This window comes from Lithobates pipiens, unplaced genomic scaffold (genome assembly GCF_037356315.1).
Source record: "Lithobates pipiens isolate NorthernLeopardFrog02 unplaced genomic scaffold, aLitPip1_a1.2 Scaffold_3, whole genome shotgun sequence".
Taxonomy (NCBI): Eukaryota; Metazoa; Chordata; class Amphibia; order Anura; family Ranidae; genus Lithobates; species Lithobates pipiens.
The window spans coordinates 5,845,602-5,872,192 of NW_027507790.1; the positions used below are offsets into that span (position 1 = coordinate 5,845,602).

At 41.4% G+C, this 26,591-nt stretch overlaps 1 protein-coding gene across 1 annotated transcript in view; it reads left to right on the forward strand.

Moving 5' to 3' along the window:
• The first annotated feature begins 1,433 nt into the window (after positions 1 to 1,433).
• PES1 (pescadillo ribosomal biogenesis factor 1) overlaps positions 1,434 to 26,591 on the forward strand; it is a 48,304-nt gene continuing 23,146 nt past the window's right edge. The window contains exons 1-6 of the mRNA XM_077461197.1: positions 1,434 to 1,556; positions 6,461 to 6,540; positions 11,729 to 11,882; positions 13,109 to 13,218; positions 16,375 to 16,546; positions 24,453 to 24,542. Of these exons, the coding sequence (XP_077317323.1) occupies positions 1,533 to 1,556; positions 6,461 to 6,540; positions 11,729 to 11,882; positions 13,109 to 13,218; positions 16,375 to 16,546; positions 24,453 to 24,542 (630 nt within the window). The 5' untranslated portion in view covers positions 1,434 to 1,532. The remainder of the gene's footprint in view (positions 1,557 to 6,460; positions 6,541 to 11,728; positions 11,883 to 13,108; positions 13,219 to 16,374; positions 16,547 to 24,452; positions 24,543 to 26,591) is intronic.

Below are 26,591 nucleotides of genomic sequence, written 5' to 3' on the forward strand. Positions count from 1 at the left end.
CACTGGTAACAGTGAAAGGACTAGTGCCCCATCACTGGTAATAGTGGAAGGACTAGTGCCCCATCACTGGTAATAGTGGAAGGACTAGTGCCCCATCACTGGTAATAGTAGAATGACTAGTGGCCCATCACTGGTAACAGTGAAAGGACTAGTGCCCCATCACTGGTAATAGTGGAAGGACTAGTGCCCCATCACTGGTAATAGTGGAAGGACTAGTGCCCCATCACTGGTAATAGTAGAATGACTAGTGGCCCATCACTGATAAAAGTGGAAGTACTAGTGCCCCATCACTGGTAATAGTGGAAGGACTAGCACCCCATCACTGGTAATAGTGGAAGGACTAGTGCCCCATCACTGGTAATAGTGGAAGGACTAGTGGCCCATCACTGGTAATAGTGGAAGGACTAGTGCCCCATCACTGGTAATAGTGGAAGGACTAGTGCCCCATCACTGGTAATAGTGGAAGGACTAGCGCCCCATTACTGGTAATAGTGGAAGGACTAGCGCCCCATCACTGGTAATAGTGGAAGGACTAGTGCCCCATCACTGGTAATAGTGGAAGGACTAGCGCCCCATCACTGGTAATAGAGGAAGGACTAGTGCCCCATCACTGGTAATAGTGGAAGGACTAGCGCCCCATCACTGGTAATAGTGGAAGGACTAGCGCCCCATCACTGGTAATAGTGGAAGGACTAGTGCCCCATCACTGGTAATAGTGGAAGGACTAGTGGCCCATCATTGGTAATAGTGGAAGGACTAGTGGCCTATCATTGGTAATAGTGGAAGGACTAGTGGCCCATCATTGGTAATAGTGGAAGGACTAGTGGCCCATCATTGGTAATAGTGGAAGGACTAGTGGCCCATCATTGGTAATAGTGGAAGGACTAGTGGCCCATCATTATTGTTAGGCTTGATTCACACTAGTGTGGCCCATGCAGCTGTGTTTACTCGGGCACAGAAGCCCATTCATTTGAATGGGTTGCTGTACCACATGAACCGCAGAAAAAAACGCACCTTTTTAAAAACATGGCGATTCGATACTTACAACTGGAACGCACAGTGCAGACTAGTGTGACCCTAGCCTTAATGGGGGGAACCTACCCCATCGTTGGCATCAGTGGTGGAATGAAGGGCACATACTGGCAAATGTACGTAGGCATAGGACACACTGTTTTTCCCCTGGTGTACAGCTTTAAAACACATCAACTTTTTAAAAACGATGAGATGTGATTGGGTTCTGTTACCGTTATTTTTAAACCTTTCCTTTGTCATTTTAAACAACTTTTTGTTACATATAAGGGGATGATTCCATGACTTCATACAGTAACAGAGGCATTACACTACCACCAGTCACACACTAGTTCTAAGCTGATCGCAGGATGCCAAAAGCAAGGAAGGCCCCTTTGAGGCGTCCTTTACGTGCCTGTTTCCCTTTTCATCAGGCACGTCTCGGGCGGCCGCAGGGGTCCTGAGCGCAGTGTGGGTACTACACGTGTGTTGTTCCGGTTGTGAGGTCTGCTCAGCGAGAAGTGATGGGTGGTTTGGAGAAGAAGAAGGTGAATATGACTTTTCAGACGTTTTCCTATCGAATTACAGTGTAATACACGGTGTAGTATTGGTTTCCCTGCTGTACACACGACAAGGCCTGGAGTCCTAGTGATCCCAGCATGTACATACACCTACACAGGCTGTGAGGAGACCATGTCGGCCTGCCATGTGTGCTGTGTATACTGCAGATACATAGATACAAAGTATACGTTAGCATACTTCAACCACGTCCTACACATTTACTCTGTTCACCTGCTTCTGTCATTTACTTATGTAGAAAATTGTTAAGTAACCCCTTCTCGCCTAACCCTGGCCTCCTTTAACCTAGAGTTGCCACCTCATCCCTTTAAACCTGAACACCTTTGAATGACACAGGTTCTGAGGGTAATTAAATGCAGATAGGGCACCAAGTGAGTTTATCACCTTAATCAACCCCAGAACCCGTGTAATGTGTTTGGCTTTAAAGGGATGAGGCGGCAACCATACCTTAACCACGTCGCCTCTGGAAGATTTACCCCCCTTCATGACCAGGCTATTTTGTGTGATACGGCACTGCAATATTTTAACCAATTCAGCCCTGCAAGAATTTAGCCCCTTCCTGACCAGAGCACTTTTTGCGATTCGGCACTGCGTCACTATAACTGACAATTGCGCGGTTGTGCAACGTGGCTCCCAAACAAAATTAAGGTCCTTTTTCCCCCACAAATAGAGCTTTCTTTTGGTGGTATTTGATCACCACCTGCGGTTTTTATTTGTTGAGCTATAAACAAAAAAGAGTGACAGTTTTGAAAAAATTCAATATTTTTGACATTTTGCTATAATATCCCCCAAAATGTATAAACTTCTTTTTTTTTTTTTTCTCGGTTTAGGCCGATAAATATTCTTCTACGTATTTTTGGTAAAAAAAAATCACAATAAACGTTTGGTTTGCGTAAAAGTTATAGCATTTACAAAATAGGGGATAGTTTTATGGCATTTTTATTAATAATTTTTTTTTTTACTAGTAATGGACGATCAGTGATTTTTACAGGTAGGGAGACATTTCCTGATCTTTGCAGCCACGGACTGGTAAATGTCTCGCTGCCTGTGATTAGCACTGCAGAGTGTCAGCTTCCTAGCGGGCACATGGAGTTGCGAACAGGTCTGAACCTGGACTCACCAGGATCCATGTCTTCTGTACTAACATAATTACAATCTGCTTTGTTTACATAGGCAGTTTGCCTTTCTGTTAGTGTACTGAACAATCAGCGGGTGCCTGCGGACATTGAGTCAAAATCACAGAGGGAGCGAGCTGCCAGCACTTGCACCCAAAACCTAGAAGTGCATGATCATGTATGTATACGTGATTCTACACAGCGCGGCCACCTAGTAGCAATCTGCTATGGGGCAGTTACCAAGTGGTTAATTGGGTCTTTACGTCCAAGGGATGATGGAAAGTACTGTTTGATCATAGTCCAGTTCTACCTGTGTGGGTGTACATGTGTCAGTGTGTATAAATATTTCCCATATCCCTGTATGTCGTGTTCCTTAAGATGCACATCCTAGAGCCTCTTAAAGCTATCAATACTCCCTGTAGCCGCCACCAATTGTGGAAGGAAGTTCCACATCCTTATTGCCCTGACAGTGAAAACCCCCTATCCTTGTAATTGAGGTCCTCCAGTACCCTTTTTAGTTTTGTTTCTCGTCCCTCTCTCCAGTTCCAGCACATCCCTTCTGAGGACTGGTGACCAGAACTGGAGAGATTATTCTACATGTGGTCTAACCAATGTTTTGGCCCCTGTGATTGACTGTCACAGTGGTCACACAATCAGGAGCTGGCCGCACTGGCTTCCAACCATTACTAGAGACTCTATTACAGCTAAAAGCGCTCTCCAGGGCACAAATGTCCTCAGCAAGGCGTGGATTAGAAATCTTGTAAAGTTTTATTGCTGTTGGGGAAAAATACATGCTCTATTTGTCCCGGTGACTGTTCTTACCGAGGGTGAAAGAAAATGAAATCCCATGTTTTAAGTGGTCACCAGAACAGGAATTGAACGGTAATCTTCAAATGGGGACACTCACGCTGGTGACTTCCAGGGATTTGCCTCACTTTTGAGCTATTCCCTTTAATTTCCATTTGCTTTCTTGACAAGGGAGCAAATGGAAATCTCTACAGTGGGACACAGATGGCAAACAAAAACCTGATGGGGGTTATAATCCTTCTTTACTTTATCCAAAAATGAAAAACAATTGCCTTCAAATTTACTTTAAAACATATGTTAACAAATCCTTTTTTTGAATTGGGTGGGAAAGGACTGTCAATATTTTATTTGTTTGTGTCCCTTTCCCATATTTGTTCTGATAACTATTGTTACAAAAAGTGATGGAAGATGGCAAAAAGTTGTCACAAGAACAGGGGGTGAGGTGACGACTTGCTTATTGGGGATTTCCCCTCACTCTGCAGTTTTTTTTCTCACTTCCTGTTGTGTTATTGGAACAGGACATGAAGGAAAATCTTTGCAGTGGAACACACAAACCTGCCAGCAATTTTTGCTATACATATATGTTAGGGCCTTTTCACACTTATTCAGTTGGATGCATCAGAACTTGCATTTTGCTGCATTAAAATGCATATCAGAATCAGATATCCTATTCTTTCCTATGTGTTTGATTCACATTATTGCATTGAAGTTTAGTGTAAAAGACCAAGGGCCCATTCACACTTACACATATGCGTTACCATGCATGTGTTTAGAACACTGTGAATCCAGCCTCAGGAGATTTTCTAATTTTCTTCATTGAAGTTGTGATTTACTTCTTTCCTCTCTGTGTTCCGTACAAAGTAGAAAACTTACCCTCAGCCCCTCTTTGGATATTCTCACGGTGAAAAATGTGCCAACTGTGCCTTGTGCAAATGCACATCTCTTGCTCTGTTAATTGCTATGGCAGGGGCCCTACCCCTGGTGGCCTAAACTATAGTATTAATAGGGCGAGCAGTTCACATGCACTGTAGGCAGAGGACATGTAGGGGACTTGTACCATGTAAACTAACAGTGATGACAAGTAGGAGCCTTCATCAAACAGAAGAGAAAAGAAACACAAAGTAAAAAAATACTGGCAAAGAAATTCAAAGCAACTGGAGCACTAGTAGTCGGTCAGATATCAGTTTTTTCGTTTGTAGGAAACAGCTTTAAGCCAGCCATAGATGGAGTGATTTTGGTTCTAGGAAAGAAATTTATCGATTTCCTCATCAGTACAGTCAGTGTTGATGGGGAATCCCTCCCATCAATACAGTCAGTGTTGATGGGGAATCCCTCCCATCAATACAGTCAGTGTTGATGGGAAATCCCTCCCCAGGAGCGATTGTGTTCTCCTGGCGGGGGGAGCTTTACCCACCAGAAGAATAAAGTGATCACTGCTGACAGCTATAGCCGCTAGCAACAATCGCATTAAAAATCTGACGGGCTGGTTGTACTCAAGTTGATCGATCTCAACTCGGGTAAATTTAGCCTGCCCATACATTGTTCGAATCTTGGTCGGTTCAGCCAGTCTGACTGGCTTTACTAATATTAACACCTTCTTCTAAATTGTATGTGTTCTGTCAAGCCTATGGGAAGTACAAGTGGGGGTTTCAGTCATGCATTTTTATTTTATTTTTTTGTGTGAAAGAAACTCCCTTTTTCAGTTTTTTTCTTTTCCCAGTCGTGGCAGCCCTTTAACAGTGCAAAATGTAAGCCTGGAAGGTTCGATTATCATCAATGCTACCACGCTGAAAATTACATTTCTGCCTCTTCTGAGGGGCTTTATTAAGGTACCAGCAAGGTTCACTAGCGCTGTACTGTTTCTAGTCTGTACCCAATTCACACAGGGCATCAACTATCCCATAAAAAACACTGGTGGAGAAAACAGTAGCAAAAAAGAGAATTTTGAGTATAGAGTGATATTACTCGTGAAATAATAAAGAGATGCAGTTATTATACAAAAACGTGTTGTTTTTTAGCACCCAAAACCACTTGTATTTGGCAGGTTGATAACATATGAATCTTTGTTTCAGGTCTAAAATTGTTTTCCACCACCAGTTCATATTGCCTGAAGAGGTCAGGGTACCTGGAATGCTTTCAGTACAATCTATTTAGTTAGCTAATAAATGCTATCACCGCAAACTACTACTTTTGCAGTTGAGATGAAAATGTGCCTCCACTGTGGTACCCCATCACCTACACTCAGACCAAGGGCACTATGGGGTTGATTTATTAAAACTGGAGAGTGCAAATGTGGTGCAGCTCTGCTTAGAAACCAATAGGCTTCCAGTTTTTTTTTTGTTTTGTTTTTTTCGTCAAAGGTTAATTGAACAAATTGAAGTTAGAAGCTGATTGGCTGCCATGCACAGCTGTACCAAATTTTGCACTCTCCAGTTTTAGTAAATCAACCCCTATGGCTTCATGGAGACAGGCACAGACAGGTGACAAGGCATAATCTCAATCACAGCCAGTGTCTTCCTCATTCCCAGGTCAGTTCACACAAATATAAGTGCTCTGTGTACACTGCTGTTGTCCAGCTTTTGCTCCCCTGGCCTGAGCTCAAATATGTTGATGTGATGGGTTGAGCACAATAATAATAGAAGGTAAGTAGAGGCTTCCGAGAGCTTGAGTCACAGGTGGCAGATCTCCACGCACCCCGAAGCAAGAGAGAAGAAACCTGTGTATTTCTCTGAGAACAATCCTAGAAGTGTTAAAAGGAGGTGAGGTCTGTGGGGGTTACAACAAACGTCAGAGCAGAAACTTACAATTTTTCCCAAATCACCATAGGTATATCTAACCTTATAATAATGAAACAGTCCTCAGTGATGAAATGGTTTAGGAAAGTGAATTCTTAGCATTGGCATATTTTTCTTTCAATGATGTGGTTTACTCAAATGCATTTTTTCTTTCAGTACGAAAGTGGCTCTGCCACCAACTACGTAACAAGAAATAAAGCGCGAAAGAAACTCCAGCTAAGCTTACCAGATTTTAGGTTCGTAAAATACATTTTACCTGACATGTATTTGTAATTCCAATTTCTTGTAGAGTGGAAGTAATTTAGCTTTTTCTTTAGCACTTTTGTTTCAGTTCTTGTAAATACACAGCTCTAAAAAATTGAAAGTAACACTCAAATCTATCCAAATAGTTTTGACCACAGTTACATTTTAATCTAGTTGCTGCGGCATATTGTTACTACAATCCATGTGTCCTCAGGATGTTTGTTCCGATGTAAAAGTAACCCCCAATTAAAAATGGAAATCATACATTTGAATGTGTATTGGTTACATTTTGGTTATCTGTGAACACCTTCCCTTGAGGTCAAGGGTTCCCAGGGTTCCAAAATCATGCTGCTTTTAAGAAAATGCATAGGGTGCTATTAACTCTTAATGGCACCCCGCCTACTGAAAAACGAGGGGCCACAGCACCATGCGGTTTCCATGGACTGCGTTTAAAAAAAAATTCCCTGCAGGCACAGCAGCCTATTCAAATGGTCATTAGCTCAAGGTGACAACCCTGAAGAATATACTTATCTTGTGAGAGTTGTCTACTTCTCCCTTACTACTTGGTAGTTGGGCTCTTCAATGTAGTGCACTGGAATGGCGTATTTGTGTGTGTGCTTAAAGCGGTTGTATTGTCCGCTTGGTCATTTTTACTTACAGGTAAGCCTATAGTAAGTCTTACCCGTAGGTAAAATTAAACTCGCCTAAACCTGTACGGTTTAGGAGATATTCACCTTGCATTCAGTGGCGCATGTGCAGTGAAGGCCCAGAGTATCGTGCCGGAACAGAGGGCTCCCACGCGCATGAGCAAGAGTGACGTCATCGGGGCTCCATCCACTCACATTGCTGGAGCCGCAAACCCGGAAGAAACTCAGAGGGAAGATGACGGCTCCCTCAGCAGTGACCGGGTGGCCCTGTGGGAGATTCTTTCTAAGGCAAGTATTTCATAATACGCTAGTATGTTTTTGGCTTTACAACTGCTTTAAAAATCACAGCCAAGTATCTGCTAGGAAGTTTGCTACAGTTCTTCCATTGTATGTATTTGAACTGGTTACTAGCTTTTTTAAAGTTATAATAAATGCTTCAAATTCTTTGAATTGTGTTTTCACCGATCAGGGAAAGTTTTCCAAGTACAATGCTTACAGTAAATGCAAGCACTTACATTTGCTCTTCTCAATTCCACTGACTCCACATCAGACGCTGCAGTGAGTTCTCCCTGATGTGAGTGTTCAGGTGATCTGATTTGAACGCCACAAGAAGAAACCAAACATCACACTAGGCTCTGTGCACAGCACTCAAAGCTTTCACTGACCGTTAACCAGCTAAAATGCAACAAGTTTTCAGGTGAACACATTGAAACTGGAAACGTACAATAAAAATAAGAGAATTATTACAGCTCTCACAAACATAAATATATTATATATACAAAAGCATCATAAACATAAAGTCCATCAAAATGACTGAAAAATGCTTCAAATCCGCTGTGCAGAAAGTGCAAAAAGTGTTGGAGAAATTTTCAGGCGTGACACGACACCCCCACTCACCGGATCACAATGACACTCAGCTATGCAGTCTGGGGGTCAATTCAGACTTATTCAGATAAGCCCGGAAGTGACGTTCATTGTACCGGAACTTGTGTCAATACATTTCGCCCTCCTACAGGGCGTCATCAAAGGACCTCTGATGAAGCCCTGTAGGAGGGTGAAATGCTTTGACGCAACTTCAGGTACGATTGACATTACTTCCGGCCTCATGGAAAAGAACGCCAGGAATGGCGTTAGCTGTATTACGGCCTCCATGTTATGCCCGTATTTAACTTACGTTTGCAAGTATGCATTTTCGTGAGCAATAAAACTGGTTCTTAGCTGCATTTCACTATCAGTTCATCTTCTTCTTTTTTTTTTTTTTTTTTTCATTCTGGGTAACCTTTCATAGTTAGTTAAGTTGAATAAAGACACCAGTCCATCCAGTTCAACCTGAGTGAGTGTCTACAATTGTCCCTATCCCTGTACATTGCACACTCATGTCTGTCCCTACCCTCAAGGAGCCCACAATCCAAGGTCCCCATTCATATACTAGGGTCAATTTTGGATAGAAGCCAATTAACCTACCTGCATGTCTTTGGATTGTGGGAGGAAACCGGAGTACCCGGAGGAAACCCACGCAGGCACAGGGAGAACATGCAAACTCCAGGCAGGTAGTGTCGTGGTTGGGATACGAACCAGTGACCCTTCTTACTGCTAGGTGAGAGTGCTAACCACTACACCACTGTACTGCCCTGTTCATATGGTTGAGCAATCATCTTGAAGGATGTTGTTATGATCTTCTGTCATCAAGTCCCAATACCGAATCTGCCATCTTGGATATCATAAGTCTGAATTGACCCCCAGACTGCAAAGCTGGGTGTCATTCTGATCCGGTGAGTGGGGACACGTGTGGTGGTGTCGTCACGCCTGCAAATTTCATCAACACTTTCTGCACAGCGGATTTGAAGCATTTTTTTTTATATATATATATTAAAGAGTGCGTGTGTGTTTTTTTTTTTTTTTTTTTTTTTTTTTTTTTTTCACTGGAAACACACAATGCCAAAACAAAGTGCAAAAAGGTACAATGTTTAAATAAATAATTACATTGGAGCCCTGGGCTTGACAAAGAAAGCTATCACTTAGTGTGCTGCTGTCAGAAGAGGAGGAGGGTGTCCACCTGTGCAAAAAACACGGAAAGTGAGAGTGCAATAACTCTGGTGTGTAGTATAACCATCACAAGCCTTTATTGAATAAATCCTACTCGTAAAAGTGAAAACAACATGGGGAATGTAGTGAACAAAAGGTACAAGCTGCTGTCAGCTTACTTATCCCAGGGTGTGCAGGGGGAAGTCACACACGGCGTCCTGATCAGTGAGTGTATGTCAGATCCACAAAGCAGCTAGAAAGTGTGACATCCTTGTCCTGCTGCGACTGAAGAAGAAGATTTCCCTGGAAACATATTCTGGCAGTGGTGTGCAATCCTTTAGAGGTGGCCACCTGTCACGTATTTGAAATGCATCAGATCCATGTAGAGAGATTGTAGACTGGTAGACAGTAGGCTCAGCTGAGAGATGCCATGGGCCAATTAAAAAACACAGGTAGAGTATGTTTGAGTTGCACCATCTTTAACCAGTTTATGATCTTGGACCCCTTTCACACTGAGCCGTTTTTCAGGCACTTTTAGGCTAAAAATGGCGTCTGTAAAGTGCCTGAAAAACGGCTCCCCTGCAGTTTGTGTGAAAGCCGGAGGGCTTTCATACTGAGGCAATGCGCTGGCAGGACGTTAAATAAAACTCCTGCAAGCAGCATCTTTGGAGCGGTGTATACACCGCTCCTGCCCATTGCACTGAATGGACACCGCTGCTGAACCACTGGAAAAGCTGCGATTTGCTGATCGTTTTAACCCCTGCTCGGCCACTAGCAAGGGTTAAAAGCGCCCTGCTAGCGGGCGAAAAACCCCCACAAAAACGGCGGCAAAGTGCCGCTAAAAATAGCAGCTCTTTAACGGCAACGCTCCAGTGTGAAAGGGGCCTAAGAAATGCCCCCTTACAGTACTTACTTAGACTTGCTGACAGTTGTCAGCTTTTTGATCTGTGAGCAGAGCTGTAAGTGACTCTTGGTACTGATCAATTTACAGCATTTAAAAGCGCCCATGCTTGTAAAATGTATTAATTATACACAGAAGTCATTGCAGCAAATGCCAAGAATTTTATAATATAGAAGAAAGGTCCTTTACAATAGGACTCTCCTCTCCAGCAGCCCATGTCTCCTTGTCTTCTACTTTTCCTCCAGTTTCCTTAAGGGTACTTTCACACTGGGGCAATGCAGGCATTAGCGGTAAAGCTCCGCTAGTTTTAGTGGGGTACTTTTAACCCACGCCAACGGCTGAGGAAAGGGTTAAAAGGGCCCTTGTTGCGGTGCTGCAAAAGCGCTTTGCAGGCCCTTTGGTAGCGCTGCCCATTCATTTCAATGGGTGGGGTGTTTTGGAAGTGCTGTTTATACTGCTCTTGCACCGCCCTAAGGATGCTGCTTGCAGAACTTTTTATTCCCCCCCCCCCCCCGTCCTGCAAGCGCACCACCCCAGTGTGAAAACACTCAGGCTATCACACTGGGGAGGCATGAGAGGCGCATTACTGGCTTTATTTTTAGCGTTAAAATGCCTCAGTGTGAAAGTACCCTAAGTCTCGGTCAGTCAGCACTCCTAGAAGTGTCAAATGTTTGCCTCTCCCCAAGTACTGTGGCTTTTTTTTTTTTTTTGATCACTGCGACAATACAGGAATCTGCAGTGAAAAATGGCTCATGTGAAAACCTGGCCTTTGACTTGTTGAGACATGCTTGCATGCAAATATACGTTTTAGTACATCCCTGGAATACATGTAAATTTAGTTATGTATTCTCCTATTAAAAATGCAGCATATACAGAAAAATAAACTTTAATATGCCAGAAATGTAGTGTGCTCCAACCTTCCTCTGTTAAGCGAGTTATTTATGAATGCCAAGCCTGTGTTATTAGTCCTGCCTACCTCATTCTGAAATATTACATAGAACGTAGCCCTATCCTCATTGCCAGAACCCCTACTTGTGCACAGGTAAAGGAACACAGAAAATGATTGGCTCAAAGATTCCTGGCAAAATCATATTTAGCTAAATAAGAGAGCAAGTTAGAGAAGTTTGTTGTTCGGGTTTATAAACTTTCGCAAGCTCCCAGTATGCAGCGTTACTATTGGGCCGCATGTACACTGCTGCTGGTAAACCGACATTTAGGAGCAGTTTTTGCTTTTTTGTATTTTTATTTTTTTCCAGCTGCCCCTGAACTCTCGTGTTATCTTATCGGTACATAGTATCTTCTGGGCAGTTGCGTTTAGAAGCCTTTTTTGGAATGCAAAAAAATGGGTTCAGACGATTGTTCAGAGGCATTTGAAATGCAGATGCCTGTAACAGCTTATAAACGCAGTAGCTTGCATTTAGCAGTGTTTCGTTTTTACAGTTGTCTTTCATTTTAACAAAAAAAAGACGATTCTGGACGCAAATACTGCTAAACACAGATTTATAGCTGTCAAGTTAAATCGTTCAGGAGAGGTTAAACAGCGTCCCGTGTACATGAAGCCTTACTGGTATAAATAGTGACATGTTGCTCTTTGTTTTTTTTTCTTAGGCGGCTCTGTATCCTAAAAGGCATCTATCCCCATGAGCCTAAGCATAAGAAAAAAGTCAATAAAGGATCCACAGCCCCGCGTACTTTTTACCTCTTGAAGGATATCAAGTTTCTGCTGCATGAGCCCATTGTGACAAAATTCAGAGAATATAAGGTGTGTTTGTTTTTTTTGTTTTTTTTTAACATGTAATTGTGTATATATAACATTATAAAGATCTTGCAACACAATTAAAAAACAAAATGTTAAAATGGTTTTAAAGCCTTAAGTTTTTTTCACCTTAATGCATTAAGGTGAAAAACCTTCCCTCTTTCTTACCTGAGCCCAATCCGTTGCTGTCTCCCCCATGGTGCCCCCATGGAAAGCGGCTTTTCGTGGGGCACTTGCCGAAGAGGAAGGGCCTGCAGCACCAGCGGCTAACTCCAGAAGAAGAGAATCAGGCTGCTCTGTGCGAAAGCATTGCACAGAGCAGCTAAGTATAGACATGCTTGTTATTTTAATTAAAAAAAGACCTTGACGGTTTAATATCTCTTCACTTCTATATCTATATTCTTAAATTATGGGTGACATTTTTTTTTTCCCATGCATGGTGTCTTTTGATCCAGATCTTCAGTACTTCCGGTTGCTGCCGTCATACATATTCAAGCTGTGAATTGTGTTTGGAGCTGGACCCTGCAGCACAAATTCATTTTGGGGCAACTTTTTATCCATTCGCTGAAAGTGGTTGTAAAGGCTGAAGTCAGCAGCTACCCACTCGGCCCCCCCTAATACTTGCCCCAGCCCGATCCTGTTCCAGCGATGTACAGGAGAGCAGCGGCTCTCCTGGGTCTCTCCTGAACCCCACTCTGTGTGTCTTATGGACATATAGGAGGAAATTTACAAAAATTGGTGCATACAGAATCCGGTACAGCTGTACGTAATGACCAATCAGCTTCTAAGTTTTTTACAGCTAAAGCTTAAGTGAACAAGCTGAAGTTAGAAACAGATTGGTTACTATCACAGCTGCACCAGATTTGAGTAAATTTCTCCCATAGAGATGGCTCGGGAGCGTGCATCAACGAGTGCACTGAGCAGGGCAGGGGGACCAGAGAAGAGGAGGATTGTGGCTGCTCTGTGCAAAAATATTACACAGAGCAGGTAAGTTTAACGTGTTTGTTATTTAAAAAAAAAAAAAGCTAAAGCATAGTTCACTGTATTGGCTACCACCTGCCTTTTGACGATTGAAGGGCTTTTCCTCAATTACTTCTGCCAGAAAAGTGCTAATTATTGCAAACTGGTATGTAGCAGAATATAATTTCTATAATATAGAAATATAGGAATTGTTATACAGGTGTAGAACACTCGGCACATGTAAATCTGTTTAATTTTTGTCTATTTTCAAGGTTTTTGTACGTCGTCTACGTAAAGCATATGGAAAGCAAGAATGGGATGCAGTCGACAGAATTAGAGAGAACAAGCCAACTTATAAATTGGATCATATCATTAAAGAAAGGTACTCAATTCCCATTGATTCAACTTTGTTTGCACACTACTTCTTTTTTAAAACAATTTATTTAAAACATCAATGCGCATTGTTGCTACATAATAGAAGACTGAGGTGCTGAACTTGCTTGGCTTTCATGTACATTCAGTGCAGATTGCTAAGTAATAAGCATAGCATTTCTTAATTTTAAGATTAGAGCCCACTATTGGTCTTATGTCTTATATTGATCAACTACAGATGATTACAGATATACTTGCAAAGAACCAGGTTTGTATTTATGATGTCAGAAAAAAGAGCAGTCAGTTGTAGAGCTGCTCAGGAAATACAGGTTCTCTAGGTGTGCTTAGAAACACTGTAATCCACGGGCCATGACCAGTCAGAAATAATATGTCTTTAGTCTCTCCATTTTTGGTTGCCTTTTTGTTAACGTACATCATGGCTTTTTACATGTTTATTTGATGAGCAAACCGATGCTCTAAAAGCCTTAGATCATGGTACATCTGTTGTCCTCAAAAATACTGGTTGCCTAGCTATCATACTTGAGAGAGTTACTGGCGCGCAAAAAATCTGGTGCAGCTCTTCATAGAAACCAATCAGCTTCCAGGTTTTATTGTCAAAGTTTAATTGAACAAGCTGAAGTTTGGAAGCTGATTGGCTACCATGCAAAGCTGCACCAGATTCTGAGTGCTCCAGTTTCAGTAAATCTCCCTTTGAGTCTTTAAAGTCATCAACTTTAGAACATGAATGCTGTGATTTCAGATTTTTCATTTGCTGCCTACTTAAACCAGATGTACTTTGATTTATTGAAGTCAGGAACAGCCAGACAACTAACCATTTTTTTTTAGAAGATCAGCAATGGCAGCCTTAATATTTCTTTAATGTCAGGTGCCTGTTTAATCCTTCTCCCTGCACTTGCTTACCTTGAAATGCAGAGACTGGAGAACCCATGCAACTCATCCCTTTATTTGGTTTTGTAGAAGCTAATTACTTACAGTTGTATATATCCCTTTCCAATCAGATGGCTGTGCAATTATGCAATTGTAGCACCGTATTTGACAATATTATTTTTTTTTCTTTGAGCTATCAGTCCAGCACCCTTTTAATTCATGACTCTTCCCTACCTGAAACTTGACCTAACAGCTAAAGTATGCTTTTAATAGATGCTTTATTTAACCTTCTCCTTTATGGAAACCTGTAGTAGATAGTCACAATCTGTCTTTTGAAAGTGCTAGTTCCCAGGTGTAGATTCAGTGATGAGTACTTACAAGAAAATCAATGACCCCCTTCGACAAGTGTGCAGATCCAGACTCTAACGTTCTAATCTGCAAAAGAAAGTGGTTGAGGGGCAGTAAAAATGCAGCTCATCTGTGGCCTTTTACAGCCCCCCCCCACCACAAGTGTAAACAAGCCCTTACTCACTAAGCCTGTGCAGACAGTCATAGTGCACCTGAAAACCACCACACAAGTCCCAAAGTCGCCATAAGGCCTCATTCATATGGGACATATCAATACATACCCCAAGCAAGGACCACACATGGATGCACAGGTGTTCCATTCTTTCCCATGCAGCTACTTCTATGCATGATTGGGACATAGTTGCTGCACAGACACAGCTTTGCCTGTTTATTGATCATGTCTCTGCCAGCAGCCTGAACTGACCCATGTTAGTCCCGCTGAGTGCATTCTTTAGGAACACCAGTCAGCCATCCCCTGTGGCTACTGGAACCACAGAATCACTCTGCTCATCCTTTGTTCGGTCCCCTGTAACTCCTGGCTAAGGATGAGCTCAGGCGTGTTTGCATGCTCCACAGAGCCCACCAGGAAGTCGGCGCTGCGCTAATCACAGGCAGTGTGACATTGCCCCGATGCGCGGCTGCAGAGATCGGGCAATGTCTCACTGCCGACTTCCAGGCGGGCTCTGCACGTGGAGCATGCGACCACGCCTGAGCTCATCCCTACTCCTGGCCAGTGAACATGGCATCCCTGGGGGCAGCCACATACCATTAGGGTTGGCTTATTGGAATGGGGACTGCTATAGGTGACGTTACATTAAGTTATATTCCCTCACCATGCGTACAGTGGCAACTATTACAGTACACAGTTTTTTGTACAATTGGTTTATTTTTTTTATTTTTTTTGTGATTTTTATAAGAAGCAATGTTGGGAACATAATCGGTCCAAACATTTAAAAAGTATCACACGTGGTATCTCCATACTCGGGATGAGTAGTGGGATGTGTTTTGGTGTGTAATTCTAAGTATGCCAATGCTGTTTGTTAGAAATATGTATGTGTGTGTGTGTATGTGTGTGTGTGTATATATATATATATATATATATATATATATATATATATATATAATTATCTCATAGTTTGTAGATGCTAAAACTTTAATACTAAGTAATATATACTGATACATTATTATTATTTTTTTTACCAAAGAAATGTAGCAGAATACATTTGGCTTACATTTATTTGCAAAGCTTTTTTTTTTTTTTTTTTTTTTTTACAAATTTTTTTTTCAATATCATTAAGGCTATTATTCATTTTATATAGCAAAAAAATGGTTCTTAAAGACCACCAAAAGAGCTCTGTTTTTAAAATAATGATCTAAAATTTATTTGGGTGCAGTGTAATTGTATTCGTCATTCAAATTGTGTCGGCGCTGACATCTGAAAAATTGCCCAGTCGGAAAGGGGATGAAATGACATGATCCCTTATTGGAGTATTTAATGTTTCACCCCCTCCCTATACTGCTACACAATTACTTCATCCTGCAATTGGAGCCTATGTATCAATAACATGCAGTTTCCACACCAAAAGCATTCAATGAGATCCCAGTCCCTGCCCTTTTGTCCTTCCCATTTTTCTTGTTTTTGGCCTTTCCTTGTCTTGATATTAGAGATCCATTTACTAAAGGCTTGTCCCATGCTTCAGATTCCTCTGTTTTCCGGTACAATATTTTTTTTATTTTTTATTAAGGCAAATAGATACATCCATAGAAATCCCCAGTTTCCTCTGATCTAAGAAATGGTTCCCTCATCCCACAATTTATTTTCTTGGTGCTGGTGGACTATATCTGGCTGTTGAGTGTGTGTTTTATTAGAACTAAAGCTCCTAAATAACCTGTCTGGATCCCACAAGACTTATTATTTTTTTTTTCTTAGGTATCCAACCTTTATTGATGCTCTCAGAGATCTAGACGATTCCCTTTCTATGTGTTTCCTGTTTTCTACCTTCCGGCGGACTGGCAAATGCCATGTGCAGACAATACAGCTTTGTCGTAGGCTTTCTGTAGAATTTCTCAATTATGTCATTGCTTCCCGTTCATTGCGCAAGGTGAGTTGATATAAAGAAAAGAAAAAAAGCAGTCTTTTTTTTTTTTTTTTTTTTTTTTCGTATGTACAGTTGCCTTAATTGAACACTAGATGGCGCTGATTGAACACTAGATGGCGCTGATTGAACACAGCCTATGGCTGATCTGTAATGGTAGTGTATGTCCACCCTAAAACTAAAATCCCTGCATCCACAGACATTGACAATCTAACCCTAACCTATATAGCCCTGTAAAGAAGAAATCTGTATGCATACCTTTTCTGAATCTGATCCGGTCTCCAGAGGCAGAAGCTCTGCAGAGGACACAGCCAACAGCAGCTGTGAATTGAATGGGGAGTGACATCACCCATAGTTTTTATAGGGCTTCCATTGTCGGATTTGTCGTCCTCCACCCGCCTCCACAGTGAAGCCATGTCTGATGGCTCAGTGTGAGATTGTGTAATTTCCGCTGCTGAAAAGGTATGTATACTGATTTCTTGTTTGTGGGGCTAGATTGGTTAGTGTTAAAATGTGGATGTCTGTAGATGCAGGATTTTTAGTTTTAGGGTGGACTTATACTTTAAAGCTGATCTTTGGGAACAGAAAAAAACTACCCTTGCACTGGGGCTCCTCCCACACTGTAAGAGTTAAATGCTTGTTTTGTAACTGTGAAACTAGCAAAAAGGGCTCTTGCTTGCCTTGTGCCTCGTTTCTCCAACAACCCCCCCCCATTTAACAGATTAAGGGTTCATGCATAAGATAATTTCCTGTTGCTTTTTCATGCCTGGGGAACTGTAGATGCCATAACAACCTTCTGTGTTTTATACATCGCACATGCATTTACAAATGCTGATTTAACCACTTCAGCCCCGGACCATTTTGCTGACCAAAGACTAGACCACTTTTTGTGATTGGGCACTGCATCGCTTTAACTGACAATTGCGGGGTCATGTGATGTGGCTCCCAAACAAAATTGATGTCCTTTTTTTTTCCCACAAATAGAGCTTTCTTTTGGTGGTATTTGATCGCCCCTTCGGTTTTTATTTTTTGTGCTACAAACAAAAATAGAGCGTCAATTTTGAAAAAACGCATTGTTTTTTACTTTTTGTTATAATATCCCCCAAAAATATATAAAAAAAAAATTTTTTCCGTCAGTTTAGGCCGATACGTATTCTTCTACATATTTTTAGTAAAAAAAAATCACAATAAGCGATTATTGATTGGTTTGCGCAAAAGTTATAGCGTTTACAAAATAGGGGATAGTTTTATGGCATTTTTATAAAAAAATTTTTTTTTTTTTACTAGTAATGGCGGCGATCAGTGATTTTTATTGTGACAGCGACATTATGGCGGACACATCGGACATTTTTAACACCTTTTTGGGACCATTGTAATTTTATACAGCAATCACTGCTATACAAATGCAGTGATTCCTGTGTAAATGACACTAGCAGTGAAGGGGTTAACCAGTGGGTGGCAGTGTAGGGGTTAAGTGTTCCTAGGGGCGTGTTACTAACTGTTGGGGGCTGGGCTTTCTTTTAGTGAACACTGATCTCTGCTCCAATCACATGGAGCAGAGATCAACGTCACTTGTTGCTAGGGAGACAATCGCGGGTATGCCCACGGCGAACAAGTCCGCGGGACCCGCAACCGGACTCGCGGGGTTCCCGACCGGCGTGCTGCCAGCGGCGCACTCACGATGGCAGGGCGGCATTTAAAATTGGGCGTACCTGTACGCCAATATGCCTGCCTGTGCCATTCTGCTGACGTACATCGGTGTGCGCCAGTCAGGAAGTGGTTAAGGAAGCATCTGTGTTTACAAGAGTACAGTCGCTTACAGCCATTTACTTGCATGGCAGGCTGAATGCGGCATCTGCAGCTTGACGGATGTGGGAAAGCACTGGAAGATTATGCTAGGCATAACAAACAAAATTCTATAAATCATGCGCATGATCCCCAATAGAATAGTAGAGCCGAAGTCCTTGTTCTCGTTTCACGTTAGTAGAGTGTGTTTTTATTGTGGTCATCTGGTGTGCTGAGCAAGATGTTGGGCTTTAAACGTGGAAAGTTAAAATAAGGCTTGTATATAATTGCACAAAAACAAGGCATTAAAATACTGTAAGTTCTTATTTTAAGCAGTGGTGGACTCATACACTTCTCTGGAGCTATTAAATATGTACCATTTAAAAAGTGCAAGGATTATGAGGTTGTGGGACTTGCCACATCTTGTAGCTGCATTAGGAAAAGCACTAACTTGAGTTGGTATAATGTCCATGTTGTACACCTAAGTGTAAGGCAAAGCTGAATGTTATTAATGTACTGTGTGTTAGACCCCCATACACATTATACAACTTTTGCTGTCTGATTTCCTTCAGATCTACCAAAACCATGTAGTGTAATGGCCTGCCTGATTGCATACACACTGAAACTCTTAAGGTTTGACCTCATATTATATGGTTTTGGTAAATCTGAAGGAAAAAATCTACATAAAATTGTATAGTGCGTATCCAGCTTCATTTCATATTATACAGAAATATATGCTGTGTTTAATTTTGTTAACTTTTATGTATGTTTGTTTGGGTATTGTTTGTTAATGTTACACAAACTAAGAAATGACTTATAATAGGTAAGTAAAATATTAACTTAAATGACTCTTAAAGCCTCTTTATCTTTCAAGCTTTTATGTACCAAGTACTAATTTATTTAGCTAGAGTTAGATCTGTTCATAGTCATTAAAAGAAAATCAGTTCTGAAGTTTGTTCATTACTTAAACTTACTTAAACTCTTCTTTTATGGATGGTCCTATTATTTATGACCAAGTGTCTTTTTTTTTTTTTTTTTTTCCTCTCTCTGTGTAATGTGCCTAGTTGGCACAATGGATTATTATAAGGCTATGATTATTTTAGGTTATCAGCTATATCAAACTGGGGAGAAGTTTACTGTAGTGCCCTTATTTGTCAGTAAGCCAGGTGTGCATATCTTAGTATAATATTGGAATGCTAATATATGGGGGAAAAAAACTTGGGGGTATATTGCGCATTCGCTGTGAGCAGAAGTGCTGCAGGGCTCTGCTGGATCCCCAAATCCTGTCGCAGAATCTGGGGGATGGGTGATGGTATGTGGCTGAATGTCCTCACTTAAAACCATGGTACTGTGGTTAAAGTGTATGTATAGTCAAAACCTTCCTATTTAGTTTTGGATAGAGTAGGGAAGGATTAAAAACCCTACAATTTGTTTTTGAGCAACTTAACTGGCAGAGTTTTCCAACCTGACTATTTTGCTCCTGTTCTGCATATTTCTTGTCCTCATCCAAGCCCTCAAAATTGGCAATACCTATTGCCTCTGAATCATGTTTCCATTTGCTAAATCGTATTACTTGATTTCATTAGAGAGTGACTTGACACCTATATAGCTACTCATATATTGGATATTTCCCTTGTTTATTAATTGTTACTGCAACAATATATTGGTATGTATATTGTACTATTTGGTCTTCCGTGTCTCTTTCCCCTTGTTGGTTGCACCTTGGCAAATCCATTGGCAGGTACTGGCTTTATCCCAGCATTATGTGGCCACCCAGCGCCACATCCTGCATACTATTCGGTTTGCAGCGTGTGGTGCATGGAAGATCAGCTGGAGGGCGCTGTCTTCCTCTATGGTCCTCAGATGTCACTGTCACACCACCTGGCCATTGCGTGGTGTCAGGCGCATGCGCAGTGACTATTTGCATCCGGTACGGATGACGTCGTCTTAGCACACTGCTGTTTGGTTGACTACAGGTGGGGCAGTGTCCCATCTAGCTACACGCATTGGTGTGCCAATGCTGCGGTGGCTGACATTTCTGAGGGGCTCCCTTTGATAAGGTATTTTCACCTCTTTCACTCTGCAGCATCCAAATGTTTGCTTTTAACTCTCTCATCCTTATTATTTTTCATGAAAGAGAGTCCTTTTTATTCCTCGTGGGTTGTGTGGGGAGGTTGTAGTCATTGGCCCCCTATATAAAATTAGTGGCAATAACTACTTTGAAGTGAGGACCCTGTTAGTGTCCTTCCTTATCTGTCATATGTCTCATTTACCTTTTGGCCTTCTGACACAAATACCCACCATCCCTAATTTCTAGCCATCTGTGAAATTGGTGAGGCTTACAGGATGGGAAAAAAAGTTCTGCAAGCAGCATCTTGGGGGTGGTGCGGGAGCAGTGTATGCACTGCTCTCGCACCACCCTTGCCTATTGAAATGAATGGGCATCGCTGCCAAAGCTATTAACCCTTTTTTCAGCCGCTAGCGGGGGTTAAATGCACCCCACTAGTGGCCAAATAAAGCGCTGCTAAAACTAGCAGAGCTTTACCGATAATGCCCGCACCGCCCCAGTGTGAAAGAGGTCTTAAAGTCTCTGTGTAGCACAAAATCTTTTTACCTTTGGCTATTGGGGTATAGTTAAAACCCACTGCTAGGATTTTTCATTTTTTTTTTTCTGTAATATTGGAGAGGTTTGCTTCCTGTCCCAGACTCAACAGAAAATTAGAGGAATTCCTCTTTTAGACACTCCCCCCCCGTGCACGCAATAAAAATTGGAAGCATTAATCTGTCTGTAGTAATCTCCATGCCTTTCCCAGCCCTACAGCATCAAGAAAGCATCTCCCCACTGCTGCTCCTGGTTGCAATAGACCCATATGGAACTTTGCTCTTTGGTCTGTGTTTGCTACCCACTTACAGTGGCTTTGGATATCTCCAGCCATCTGACCCTCATCTGCTGTTGGCTTTTTGGGTTTGTTTGCCTGAGGCCTTCATACTCTGAGTCTTACCACCATCCAATGTTTCCCTCTGCTTCTAGAGTCCATTTTGTGATCAGTGCTCTTTAGCTCTGTTGGTTATCTGGTTTCTCTGCCTTTTTCAGCTGAGGTTTTTACTACAGTCCTGCAGGAATTTATGGCCCAGATGAGCAGTTATTTGCCACAAGCGCACACTCACATCTTCCCCCACAGAGTCTCTATCTGATCTCTATCTGATTTATCCATTAACAGCTTTTGAGCCTCAGCCTTTTGCCCAATGAGTTTATCCTAGAGGAGACGTATTCCTCTGTTATTACACCTAAATTAAGAGTACAGTTTGTCTCCAATTGATGCAGGGAGCATTACCCTGAGCTGCAAAGGCTTTTTCCGTTGCACACTCTATTCTAACGTTTCTCTATGGAGATCGGAAACCTGCCTCTAAGTAGAAATTGATTCATGTGGCTTTCATAGGACAGCAGTTTTTCAGTTCTGTTCTTGGGTAACTGGTGGCAGGAACACCAGTCTTCCCCAATGGCAGAAACCTAAAGCACATACTGCAATATCTTCTCTTTCTCTGCCAGTTAAGAAATGCTCCTCATTTCTCCACACCACCTACCATCAAACCCTCTGAAAAGCCTTCCTTGGCATGCTAGTGCACCCCCACTTAACAGAGTTGGAGGGTGTTTGCTAACACTTGCACAGCATAATAAATAAACAAGTGGTAGGTGTGAAGGCAGAAAACAAAAAATGAAAAATATCAAGTTAAAAACAATGTGCAATAAAAAAAAATCAAAATTTAACAAAGTGGTAGAATAAACCATACAGGAATCAAAAAAGTCATGAATCACTCAAAAGTGATATTACACAAGTCTATCAAAACTATATATAGTCCCAAAAGTTCCTAAATCCCACAAGTGAAATACACAATTTCAAATGAACATCTTCAACCATGAGGCAATCGACCCATATATGATGACACACCATGCCAATGAGTGGATTGCACACTCGCCAGAACTTTAAATCTACAGTGCATTTCAAAGCACAGCGGAATCCCAAAGCCGTGCTTCCTTACTCGGCCAGACTGCAGGAATGTCACACATAGCCAGTCACAATCTTTTCCATTACTGCTTCCAGTGATATCCCCGCAAAATAGTTATGCTACAAAGCTCACATATAGAGAGCACAAATAGACAGGGCCATGAGGCTGTATGGTTTGATTAAAGTTTCGAGTACAATAAAAGCATATAGAAACGAATAGTCCAGGCTAGAAAACTCACATGTATGGCTGCTGCGTAACTTTGGCACAAGAGCTCCACTGTAAGAGTTTCATCCAGTAGAAAGTCTTTGGTAGCCTCTAGCGTCTGGCTTCCACCGTGTTTATGTAGCCTAATCCATGATTCAGGTGTCAAGCTCCTAAGAGACTCGGAGTACAATATATACCCGACTCCACTGAAATCAATCAATGGAGTGCTCTGTGTACTGAATAAAATCTGAATTCGAGCATCATCCAGCAGCTCACAAAGTATTGAAAACCGTAATAATAATTACAATAATAGTAATGAAAAACAATCAAATATTTCAGCCACGGTATAAAAAAGGTTTAAAAACAGTAAAAATTATATCATTATAAAAGCAAATAAACATGGGCATGACAGATAATATGCATATATAAATAAACCAGATACAGAGATAAAATAACTTATGGACACATGAACAAACCACATCATCCATACCAATTCATCAAAAGTTTACATTTAGCAATACAGATGTACACATCCGCAGGAGGGCTAAAAGAAATGGCATATAGCACTTTACTGGTTGCTGTATGGATATTGACACTGCACAGCTTTATTTTATTTTATGTCTGGTTTAGCAATGGTTATATTTGGATGTTCATAGATTGCACATTGTTTTTTACTTTATATATTTTATATTGAGAGTTTAGGCCCTTCAATTCATCTGAAGCTCCATCAAGCTCTCGCGGATGTCATTGCCCCAATTCCTGTAACAGAAGGGATTCAAGGCTTTTACAGCAACTTGTTCACTGTACCCAAACCCAAATGGGGCGACATCTGCCCCATCTAGGATCCTAAAGCTCAAAATGTCCTCTTGCTTTTATAATTATGTGTACATATAATGTGTATGGTGCTTGGTCCCCCCACCCCAAGGCTTTAGGAGTAAAAGGCAGCTTAAAGTAGTATTAATCCTTCAGTGTTTTTAGCTTAGCACGTTAAGCACAATAAAATTAACAGTTCCCAAAAAGCTCAATAGGGCGCTGCAAGGTAAGAGCCACCCTGAAACAGGAAACTTGGGGCAGCTGTTATGGCACCAGATTAAACTGGAATATAGGCATGAATTTTAATAAAAAAGTTATAGTCAGTAAAAGCTTAAATCAGCTGCTGAAAGTGCTTAAAAAAAAACGGTTTAAATTATAACGAAGGGCCCTTTCACACCAAATGCTGTTGGATGCATTTTTAACTGCACTCCAACTGCATACACTGTCCAATTCAAGGTAATTATATGGGGATAGTTCACATCATTGCAGTTAAAAATGAAGTACAGCATGCTGCATTTTTCTACACTGCAAGTGCAAGGAACGTGCATCAGATGCGCTGCATCACACCCATTTAAGCCAAGAAAGTCAATCCCCTAAATTTATTTAAAAAAAAAGCACTGCAAACGCAGCGGAAAACGCATTTAAGCGGGCTTCAAATGTGTGTCAGTCTTTATAGCTGTCTGTGCCCCTCTATTGGTTCTGTTTACCATTATCATTGAAAGTGTAAGTAAAAGAAAATCCCAACATTTGGGTTGTCCTCAGAAAAGTAATAGCAGGGAAAACTACAAATGGTGACACTAGTTACCCCTAATTTGCAGAGATTTCCCCTCACTATCGTTCTATTTCAATATCACTTTATTGGGATGGGATTGCTGGGTTATTTACTCATTTTACCAATAAGGTTCCATGTATAAATGAATTGCAGGCTTGCACTTAATAATGGGACTCAATAATGGGACTCAAATTCTTATTTCTCTCTTCTCTCTTACGTAATTCTGGGAACCCATGGTCCATTCTTGGCCTATGTGACGATGCTGCCAATTTTGAAGGGGGTATTTTTTTTTAAATGTTTCATCTAGTTTCTCTGACATATTTTTTTCAGGTCTTCTTGTCCATCAAAGGAATTTATTATCAAGCAGACATACTAGGGCAGACTGTGACGTGGATCACCCCATATGCTTTTTCACATAATGTAAGTTGTTAGTTTTATGAGCAGAATATTGCAGTGAAGTAACTGCTTTTCATAACGATAATGTATGTGCGGAATGTTTTCTATTTTCCATGTAAAAGGAATTTTATTACAGGTATAATCCAGTTAACTGTACAAATTAAGCATTGCAAAGCAAATTAGTTTTTTACTGAAACTTCTTACCCAATTTTTCTTGTCAATAAATTTTTATTGAATATAACCTCAATGCATTATTATAACACAGCCAGTATCGAGGTGTACAGATGCTTAGTATAATGCCCATGTTTGCAACATCCAAATAAAAGAAAGATGTAACACTGTGTAATGCCCATGTATGCAGCAGTAGCAGTCCGAAGGCCAGGTATTTTGTACCAGGGCTCTGAGTATTGCTTCTTAATGTTTTTTGCTTTTGAAAATTTTGGATGACTGGAGTAAGGCTGAGTACGCGCAGGCTGAAATCGGTCCGCCCGTGTGTACAGATTCCTGTCTGGCAGAAGCCGGTCTTCTGTCAAACAAGCATGTTGGAAATCCAGCATCCGATCAGTGCTCGCAGCCACTGACTGCGCAGCCCCCCTAACAGAACACAATAACTCAGCGGGGCCGATCGCCGCACTAAAATTGCTTAAGTATGGCGATCTGTACGCAGTGGTGGGGGGGGCCTCTTCTGTTGCTGATAAAAGTGATCTTGCGTTAAATCTGCCACAGCGACAACTATTAACGGAAAGCGGACCACCAGCTGAAGAAGAGGATACCGGGGGTTATGGCAGCTAGCTGCTGCCATAACGATATCCCCCTTTCAAATTTAGGATGTATATTGGCGTGCGGCGATCCGTAAGTGGTTAAGAGCAACAGCTGGTGTGCGGATCATCTTTCCAACATCGCCCTACTCAGCCAGCGACTGTAAATCGAGCACCCGGGAGCTCTGCCATCAATGTGTTGTATGGGTATTAGCACAGATTTTTCTGGAAACACAATACAGAAACCGTTTAAAAAGCCCTTCCCTCCACCTTGTCAGTTGTTATTGTGTTTCTGACCCTTCATGTGAACACATGGCTATGTTTGTTGCTTTCTGCTTGTGCAGGTAATTTGTGTTTACCTGCCTCTCTTTTCTCAGCCCTTTTGCCTGCTTGTGGGTATGGTCTTGGGCGTTTTTTTTTTTTTTTTTTTTGTATATTCTGGAAAGGTTTTTCCGCTTATTTTTTTTTTTTTTTTTTTTTTTTTTTTTTTTTTACCTGGATCTCGCTCCCCTGAATTGTTGGTGGCCCAACTCTGGAAGCTCCTCCTCTTCCTACCTTTGGCAATATTCACAAAAATGTATGGTGCCCACACTGTAGTATAGGTCATCAGGATAGGGGTGGCTAATATGGGGCCTATGGTGGCAACAGGGTATATCTAAATTAAATGAGGCCTGAGCTCTGTAGGTCCCCTGAAATAAATAAGACTCTCAAAGGCTGTTTGTGACGAAAAGTCATGCTAGGAAGGTATTTAATTGAAGAAAGGTTCTTGGTTTGTAAATATTTGAAAACTGCTCTAGGGTGAAAATTATTTTCAGATTGAAGCATCTCAAAATGTTTAAGCCAGTCTGTTAAAAAAACAATAAGTAATGATTTAGGTAAATCTATGGTGAAAATTCATGTGGTTTCCTATATTCCAGCATGAGCAGCAGATTTCCAGTAACAAAAATTAGAGGGGTATGTGAAGACATAAGGCTATGTACATTTTTCAGTTGATCTAGCTGATCTATAGTCTAGTCACCAGGCATGTATTAGTTGTGGAGGATTTCAGTGGAAGCCATAGAATATTAACAATGGAAATTCTGGAAGCAAAGTCCCCCTTTCCAAAGGGGTGTTATTTGTGTTGGTTGCCACATTGTAATTTACAGTAGTGTTTGTTCTTCTTACTGTGTGTCTTTATTTCTAAAAGCAGAGAATCTTGTATTTTAGCACAAGGTCTGCTTTAAACGACAATGCCCATTTCTTCTGTCTTTAAAGCGGGAGTTCTGCCATTTTTTTTTTTTTTTTTTTAAAGCCAGCAGCTACAAATACTGCAGCT